A 9441-nucleotide genomic window follows, 5' to 3' on the forward strand; every position below is an offset into this window, starting at 1 on the left:
CAGATTCCCCAGATTCGTCAGACTATTCAGACGCTTCGGGCCCTTCAGGCTCCTCAGGATTCATCAGATTCCTCAGACTGTTCAGGTCTCTCAGATTCTTCAGATCCTTCAGATCTTTCAGATCCTTCAGACTCTTCAGACAGATGATTCTTCAAATTCTGCAGATTCTTCAGATTCCTCAGACTCCTCAGATTCCCCAGATTCCTCAGACTATTCAGACTCGTCAGACTATTCAGACTCTCCAGACGCTTCAGACCCTTCAGGATTCCTCAGATTCTTCAGATTCCTCAGACTCTTCAGGTCTCTTAGAGTCTTCAGACTCCTCAGAGCTTCTGGTCTTCAGGATTCTTCAGATTATTCATATTCTTCAGATTCTTCAAATTCTGTCAGATTTCTCAGATTCTTCAGATCCTTAAGAATCTTCAGACAGATCCATCAGATCCGTAAGATCCTTCAGGACCGCCAGAACTTTCGTTTCCTTCAGATCCTTTAGATTCCTCAGATTCTTCAGGTAGTTCCTCGTATTCAATATCTTTATTTTTTCAATCCTACCAGTTTTACTGTCTGTGTCTCAGTTTCTCGTTTTTCTCATCCAATTTTCCAGTATCCAATTCCTAGCTTCTGGTCTTCAGGTGCTAGGCTTCAGTATACAGTCTAGGTCCCTATTGTGTCCACTCTCCAGTTTCCAGATTCCACTTTCCCATCTCAAATTCCCTGTTTTCGAATTGCGGCTTCCCGTTTCCAGATTCCTGTTTCCGGTTACTAGTTTATAGTCTTTTGAATTGTCAAGTTCGTTTGAAATTCGTAATTTCCAGCATTGAGTTTCCATGTTCCTGTCGGGATTAAATGTCCATTCTCAAGTCCCTAGCATACCTTTTCCCAGTTTTCTACTTCAATTTATAATCTCCAGTTTCATTTTTTAGTCTCGAGTTTCCAGCTTCTTGACGTCGCCAATTTTGTGTCATCTATTTCCGCCCTTCAGCTACATATCATCCATCTAGGTTGCACCTTTCAATCTTTGCATGGTTCTTCTTGTCTGGTTTCCGGCTCCAGCCTCTAGATCTCAATTTCCTGTCTTCAGTTTCCTGTTTCCATTTTACGGTCTACGGTCTCTGGCTTCTCGTCTGCACAGTTGCTGATCTCTAGTTCTTAGTCTCTCAGTTTTTGGTTTACATGCTTTTCGGTCTTCGGTTTCAGCTTTCTATTTTCCAATCTCTAATTTTCAGTTTCCACACCCGGTTTCCAATATCACGACCTCCATTTCTCGTTTTTAGCTTATGGTATCGAATTTCCGGTCACAAATTTACAGTTTTCCAATCCGGTCTTCAATGTCCTTGTTCTGCCGTCCAGGTTCTATTTTTCAATCTCCAGTTTGCAGTTTCCAACGATCAAAAAGGATTCTTTTTAATCTCTCCTCACATTTTATGTTCTGTTGATACGTGAATTGTTACCAGGATCACAGATAAGTTTCGGACGTCTTATTTTCTCCTGGTTTTCTTTAAAAATGGAACAGGAGTGGAGAAATACTAGAAAATGCGGAGCGAAAACACAAAATGAGGAGGAATCTTTATTTCTGCATTAAGTTACATTAAAATGCCTATCCCTTGCTTCATTCCTTGACGGTGGCTAACACTACGGACTCAAACCCGACTAGGTAGATGGCGCTACCGTCAATGGTGCTCCTAAAAACATACATTTAACGAATCTGGAGTGGCAAACTAATTATAGCGTACTTTGGTATCTTTTCTGATTGCACACTTGGAACTTGGACCACGAACTTTGAAGCGATGTGGCTCAAATCGACACTTGCAAAGCTGCCCCCGACGTTTACAACTGCCACGTACGCTGGTTCATTTTCTAGCTCTCTGTAACTCGCTCAGTTAGCCTGGGTGGGCACCTCAAAGGCCTTACCTGATGATAACCAAGACGTTGTTCTGCAAGACGATTGTTCGCAATTTGCCAAGCTTCAGCGTCTCGGTCTGTCTCAACTTCACCAACTCCTGGTACACCCGGTAGTGGCTCTTGAGAGTGCTGGTGCGCTGAAGGGCGAGGTTAAGTGTTTTGTATTGCTCGCTGACCGGCAACCATGTCTTGTGCCCCTCGTTAAAGCCGGCGTTGGCGCTTCCGTCCCACTGGTAAGGGGTGCGTTCGAAATCTCTGCTGTTCTTGTACCAGTCCTCTTTGTTGCCGTTACATCCCTGCGGGTCCCACCCCTCCTCCCATGATACCTCTCCGTTTTCCATTCCGATCTCCTCCCCGTTGTAGGTGACGACCACCCCTGGCAAAAGCATCGCGATCATATTTAGCCCGTCGACGCGCCCCGGACCGTAACGCGTTGCAACCCTGTGCTGGTCGTGGTTTCCTAACTGAACACCAAATTAATTCGGTTTAAGGGGGTTGAACGAGTCTTACCACCCAGTTGGCTGTGTAGTGTTCGGGCATGTTGCGGAACCACTTATCGATCACCCCCTTGATATCCTTGGCGGTTGAGTCTCTATTGAGCTGAGTTATGAACCAGAAGTTGAACGAGAAATGCGCGCCATTATGAGTAGAGTTACCATAGTAACCGAAGAGCTTGTCCGCGTCGGCGTACGATTCGGTCATCATGACCCGGGTGTCGCCCCCGTTACGTTTCTGGTACTCGTCCAGCAAGATCCTCCACTGGTAAACCATGTCGTAGGTCTCCGGCTGATCGCTCGTGTACGCGTACTGATCCAGAGGACCGTTGGGGTAGTTCACATCTTCGAAGAGTGCGGTAATGATGTCCACCCTAAAGCCGTCAACGCCTAGGTCGAGCCAGTAGGTGAGCACCTTCTTCATCTCCTGCACCACCTTAGGGTTTCGGTAGTTGAGATCGGGCTGCGCCGACGCGAACTGGTGAAAGTACCACTGGTTCCTCTTCGTGCTCCAAGTCCAGGCGGGCCCGTGGAAGTAGCTGGTCTAATGGTTTGGTGTTAGTAGCTAGGTGCTGATCACGTGGCGACTTACCCAAGAGTTCGGGGGAGTGCCGGGCTCTCCGTCTTTCCACACGTAGAAGTCCTCAAAGCCCGGCTCGGAGTTCTCCGACTTTTTGAACCACTCGTGCTGGTCGCTGGAGTGATTCGGTACAAAGTCGAGTATTATTCGCAGGCCTGTTAAATGACGGCGTCAGACCGTGATCACCTGTAGCACTACGTACCCTTCGCTTTCGCCTTGCGGGTCAGCTCCATGAAGTCGCCCATGTCGCCGAACAGCGGATCCACCCCCGTAAAGTCGCTGATGTCGTACCCGAAGTCGACCTGAGGCGAGGGGTAGATTGGCGACAACCACAGCGCGGTGACGCCGGTCTCGACGAGATGGTCCAGCTTCTGTATTACACCCCGAAGGTCACCGGTACCGTCGTTGTCGCTATCCTGCAAACAAAACCACGTTACCATCTCACCTGGGCGATCCGGGGGGACGATACCTTAAAGGACCTCGGGTAGATCTGGTAGAACACCGCATTCTGCCACCAGTCTAACTCGGCGGGCGCGACGGTGCCCAAGGCGAGGAGTACCACGAGACTCTGCAGCAGAAACATCTTCAATGCGCAGAATTAACGTTTCCAACGCGCATTTATCCAGTTCATACGCCCCTTATCTCGCAATGGATGAGAGCCTCCCGCGATCTGATTAGATAACAGAAGTGACTAATGGAACTTTCCACGTTCAAACTGTATGCACTTGGTGCCAGTGAAAGAGGTAGCGATTAACTGTTTTGTTTGGAGTCAAGGTACAAAGTAATTGGATGTCCTCCCACAATAGCTCATTAAAATGGAATTATGCAATTTGCACCAGAAAAAAACTCATTGTTACCCCCATTTTTTCCTCTTACAATGACAGTATGACGTCAGATGCTTCAGCGATACCATCTGTAATCGCCAAGGACTCGTCGATAACGAAACAATTAAGCCTAGATCGGAGTTGGCATTTCGGACTCATTCCTTCCTCCCCTCGGTTTCTTCAGTGATAGAAAACACACCAGCTGAATATATACTAATGAACACGGTTTCAAACAAAATCCTACACTCTTTGGTTCTTCTGTGCGCCTGATATAACCATTTCTGGAGAAAATTTACTATTGGATGTAATACCTACGTGAAAAAACGTCGGTCCTGTGACCCCGATACTATATATTAAAGATGTTGCATCGGGAGAACCTAATGAAAAAGATGCCTGACAATAAACTATACAGTATACACCTTTTGGTCCTTCTATGATCCTGATCTAGCAATTTGCAGACAAAAAATGTATTGGAAAAAGATCAGTGTGTGATAAAGTGTCTGTTAATACCATGCGTTTTGTTAATTTTCCTGCATTCCTGTGATATCTATCTGTACGTTATCAAAGTAGTTGTATAAAGAAGACGAACTGACAATAAATCCTACACGTTCTTATTTTTGTGCGATCCTAATACAACGGCTTGCATCAGGAGTAATTTTTTAATTCACATGATCCCCCAGACGGTTTATCAGGTGAACATATAGCCCAAAAAAGGTATTTATTTATTTAAATAATTTGAGCTGCCAACGGGTCATCTGACGGTATACTCTACGCCGTCATCGTCTTTCTATGATCCTGATACAATCATTTTTGAATATAATACACGTGATTAAATGTCTCTCAGCAAATCGTACACTTTAGTACTGCAACCTCGATTTAATCAAGAAATCACTTCTTGATTAACCTGGCACCATCACGGTGCCAGGAGAACACGATAGAGAAGAAGGCGGTTAACAATATATCTTACTATCTCCCTCTGTGATCTTACTACGATTATTTCTATACAAAAAATTGTATTAGATGGAAATAAAATGTCCGTCAATAACTCCTACATCTTCTACCCTTTCTGTGATCCCGATACGACTTAAAACTGATTGCATCAGGAGAACACAATGGTCTGACAAAATATCTTGCAGTTTCTTGACCTTCTGTGATCCTGATACACCTATGTCGAAGCAAAAAATTGGTATTGAAAGACGGAAAGTCGTTTAACGGTTTTTGAAAATCACTGACCGTCAGTAACTCCTACATCTTCAACCCAATCTGTGATCCCGATACGATTTAAAACTGATTGCATCAGGAGAACATAATGGTATGACAAGAAATCTTGCAGTTTCTTGACCTTCTGTGATCCTGATGCACCTATGTCGAAGCAAAAAATTGGTATTGAAAGACGGAAAATCGTTTAAGGCTTTTTGGAAATCACTGACCGTCAGTAACTCCTATATCTTCAACCCATTCTGTGATCCCGATACGATTTAAAACTGATTGCATCAGGAGAACATAATGGTCTGACAAGAAATCTTGCGGTTTCTTGACCTTCTGTGATCCTGATACACCTATGTCGAAGCAAAAAATTGGCATTGAAAGACGGAGAGTCGCTTAACGGTTTTTGAAAATCACTGACCGTCAGTAACTCCTATATCTTCAACCCATTCTGTGATCCCGATACGATTTAAAACTGATTGCATCAGGAGAACATAATGGTCTGACAAGAAATCTTGCGGTTTCTTGACCTTCTGTGATCCTGATACACCTATGTCGAAGCAAAAAATTGGTATTGAAAGACGGAAAGTCGTTTAACGGTTTTTGAAAATCACTGACCGTCAGTAACTCCTATATCTTCAACCCATTCTGTGATCCCGATACGATTTAAAGCTGATTGCATCAGGAGAACATAATGGTCTGACAAGAAATCTTGCAGTTTCTTGACCTTCTGTGATCCTGATACACCTATGTCGAAGCAAAAAATTGGTATTGAAAGACGGAAAGTCGTTTAACGGTTTTTGAAAATCACTGACCGTCAGTAACTCCTACATCTTCAACCCATTCTGTGATCCCGATACGATTTAAAAATGATTGCATCAGGAGAACATAATGGTCTGACAAGAAATCTTGCAGTTTCTTGACCTTCTGTGATCCTGATACACCTATGTCGAAGCAGAAAATTGGTATTGAAAGACGGAAAGTCGTTTAACGGTTTTTGAAAATCACTGACCGTCAGTAACTCCTATATCTTCAACCCATTCTGTGATCCCGATACGATTTAAAGCTGATTGCATCAGGAGAACATAATGGTCTGACAAGAAATCTTGCAGTTTCTTGACTTTCTGTGATCCTGATACACCTATGTCGAAGCAAAAAATTGTTATTGAAACACGGAAAGTCGTTTAACGGTTTTTGAAAATCACTGACCGTCAGTAACTCCTATATCTTCAACCCATTCTGTGATCCCGATACGATTTAAAAATGATTGCATCAGGAGAACATAATGATCTGACAAGAAATCTTTCACTTTCTTGACCTTCTGTGATCCTGATACACCTATGTCGAAGCAAAAAGTAGGTATTGAAAGACGGAAAGTCGTTTAACGGTTTTTGAAAATCACTAACCGTCAGTAACTTCTATATCTTCAACCCATTCTGTAATCCCGATACGATTTAAAACTGGTTGCATCAGGAGAACATAATGGTCTGACAAGAAATCTTGCAGTTTCTTGACCTTCTGTGATCCTAATACACCTATGTCGAAGCAAAACATTGGTATTGAAAGACGGATAGTCGTTTAACGGTTTTTGAGAATTTCTGAACGTCAGTAACTCCTCCAACTTCTACCCTTTCTGTGATCCCGATACGATTTAAAAATGATTGCATCAGGAGAACATAATGGTCTGACAAGAAATCTTGCAGTATCTTAACCTTCTGTGATCCTGATACACCTATGTCGAAGCAAAAAATTGGTATGGAAAGACGGAAAGTCGTTTAACGGTTTTTGAAAATCTCTGACCGTCAGTAACTCCTATATCTTCAACCCATTCTGTGATCCCGATACGATTTAAAACTGATTGCACCAGGAGAACATAATGGTCCGACAAGAAATCTTGCAGTTTATTGAGCTTCTGCGATCCTGATACACCTATGTCGAAGCAAAAAATGGGTATTGAAAGACGGAAAGTCGTTTAACGGTTTTTGAAAATCACTGACCGTCAGTAACTCCTAAATCGTCAACCCATTCTGTGATCCCGATACGATTTAGAACTGACTGCATCAGGAGAACATGGTGGTTTGAAAAGAAATCTTGCAGTTTCTTCTGTGATCCTGATACACCTATGTCGAAGCAAAAAATTGGTATTGAAAGACGGAAAGTCGTTTAACGGTTTTTGAAAATCGCTGACCGTCAGTAACTCCTATATCTTCAACCCATTCTGTGATCCCGATACGATTTAAAACTGATTGCATCAGGAGAACATAATGGTCCGACAAGAAATCTTGCAGTTTCTTGACCTTCTGTGATCCTGATACACATATGTCGAAGCAAAAAATTGGTATTGAAAGACGGAAAGTCGTTTAACGGTTTTTGAAAATCACTGACCGTCAGTAGCTCCTACATCTTCAACCCAACCTGTGATCCCGATACGATTTAAAACTGATTGCATCAAGAGAACATAATGGTATGACAAGAAATCTTGCAGTTTCTTGACCTTCTGTGATCCTGATGCACCTATGTCGAAGCAAAAAATTGGTATTGAAAGACGGAAAGTCGTTTAACGGTTTTTGAAATCACTGACCGTCAGTAACTCCTAATCTTCAACCCATTCTGTGATCCCGATACGATTTAAAAATGATTGCATCAGGAGAACATAATGGTCTGACAAGAAATCTTGCAGTATCTTAACCTTCTGTGATCCTGATACACCTATGTCGAAGCAAAAAATTGGTATTGAAAGACGGAAAGTCGTTTAACGGTTTTTGAAAATCACTGACCGTCAGTAACTCCTAAATCGTCAACCCATTCTGTGATCCCGATACGATTTAGAACTGACTGCATCAGGAGAACATGGTGGTTTGAAAAGAAATCTTGCAGTTTCTTCTGTGATCCTGATACACCTATGTCGAAGCAAAACATTGGTATTGAAAGACGGATAGTCGTTTAACGGTTTTTGAGAATTTCTGAACGTCAGTAACTCCTCCAACTTCTACCCTTTCTGTGATCCCGATACGATTTAAAAATGATTGCATCAGGAGAACATAATGGTCTGACAAGAAATCTTGCAGTATCTTAACCTTCTGTGATCCTGATACACCTATGTCGAAGCAAAAAATTGGTATGGAAAGACGGAAAGTCGTTTAACGGTTTTTGAAAATCTCTGACCGTCAGTAACTCCTATATCTTCAACCCATTCTGTGATCCCGATACGATTTAAAACTGATTGCACCAGGAGAACATAATGGTCCGACAAGAAATCTTGCAGTTTATTGAGCTTCTGCGATCCTGATACACCTATGTCGAAGCAAAAAATGGGTATTGAAAGACGGAAAGTCGTTTAACGGTTTTTGAAAATCACTGACCGTCAGTAACTCCTAAATCGTCAACCCATTCTGTGATCCCGATACGATTTAGAACTGACTGCATCAGGAGAACATGGTGGTTTGAAAAGAAATCTTGCAGTTTCTTCTGTGATCCTGATACACCTATGTCGAAGCAAAAAATTGGTATTGAAAGACGGAAAGTCGTTTAACGGTTTTTGAAAATCACTGACCGTCAGTAACTCCTATATCTTCAACCCATTCTGTGATCCCGATACGATTTAAAACTGATTGCATCAGGAGAACATAATGGTCCGACAAGAAATCTTGCAGTTTCTTGACCTTCTGTGATCCTGATACACCTATGTCGAAGCAAAAAATTGGTATTGAAACACGGAAAGTCGTTTAACGGTTTTTGAAAATCACTGACCGTCAGTAACTCCTATATCTTCAACCCATTCTGTGATCCCGATACGATTTAAAACTGATGGAATCAGGAGAACATAATGGTCTGACAAGAAATCTGGCAGTTTCTTGACCTTCTGTGATCCTGATACACATGTCGAAGCAAAAAATTGGTATTTAAAGACGGAAAGTCGTTTAACGGTTTTTGAAAATCACTGGCCGTCAGTAACTCCTACATCTTCAACCCATTCTGTGATCCAGATACGATTTAAAACTGATTGCATCAGGAGAACATAATGGTTTGACAAGAAATCTTGCAGTTTCTTGACCTTCTGTGATCCTGATACACCTATGTCGAAGCAAAAAATTGGTATTGAGACGGAAAGTCGTTTAACGGTTTTTGAAAATCACCGACCGTCAGCAACTCCTACATCTTCAACCCATTCTGTGATCCCGATACGATTTAAAAATGATTGCATCAGGTGAACATAATGGTCTGACGAGAAATCTTGCAGTTTCTTGACCTTCTGTGATCCTGATACACCTATGTCGAAGCAGAAAATTGGTATTGAAAGACGGAGAGTCGCTTAACGGTTTTTGAAAATCACTGACCGTCAGTAACTCCTATATCTTCAACCCATTCTGTGATCCCGATACGATTTAAAGCTGATTGCATCAGGAGAACATAATGGTCTGACAAGAAATCTTGC

The 9441-nt window shown here is 42.5% G+C and overlaps 2 protein-coding genes across 5 annotated transcripts in view; both read right to left on the minus strand.

Moving 5' to 3' along the window:
- LOC116162064 (probable cation-transporting ATPase 13A3) overlaps nt 1-9441 on the minus strand; it is a 280669-nt gene that overhangs the window by 207740 nt on the left and 63488 nt on the right. The window lies entirely within an intron of this gene.
- Nucleotides 1543-3728, minus strand: LOC116162066 (maltase 1-like). The gene is made up of 7 exons (XM_031475595.1): nt 3446-3728; nt 3179-3392; nt 2989-3131; nt 2413-2940; nt 1912-2366; nt 1734-1865; nt 1543-1682 (listed from the first exon to the last, which is right to left on the minus strand). Exons 1-7 carry the CDS (start codon nt 3557-3559, stop codon nt 1610-1612), a joined length of 1659 nt encoding a protein of 552 aa, XP_031331455.1. The 5' UTR covers nt 3560-3728; the 3' UTR covers nt 1543-1609.

The sequence above is a fragment of the Photinus pyralis genome, unplaced genomic scaffold, assembly GCF_008802855.1.
Source record: "Photinus pyralis isolate 1611_PpyrPB1 unplaced genomic scaffold, Ppyr1.3 Ppyr1.4_LG10, whole genome shotgun sequence".
NCBI lineage: Eukaryota > Metazoa > Arthropoda > Insecta > Coleoptera > Lampyridae > Photinus > Photinus pyralis.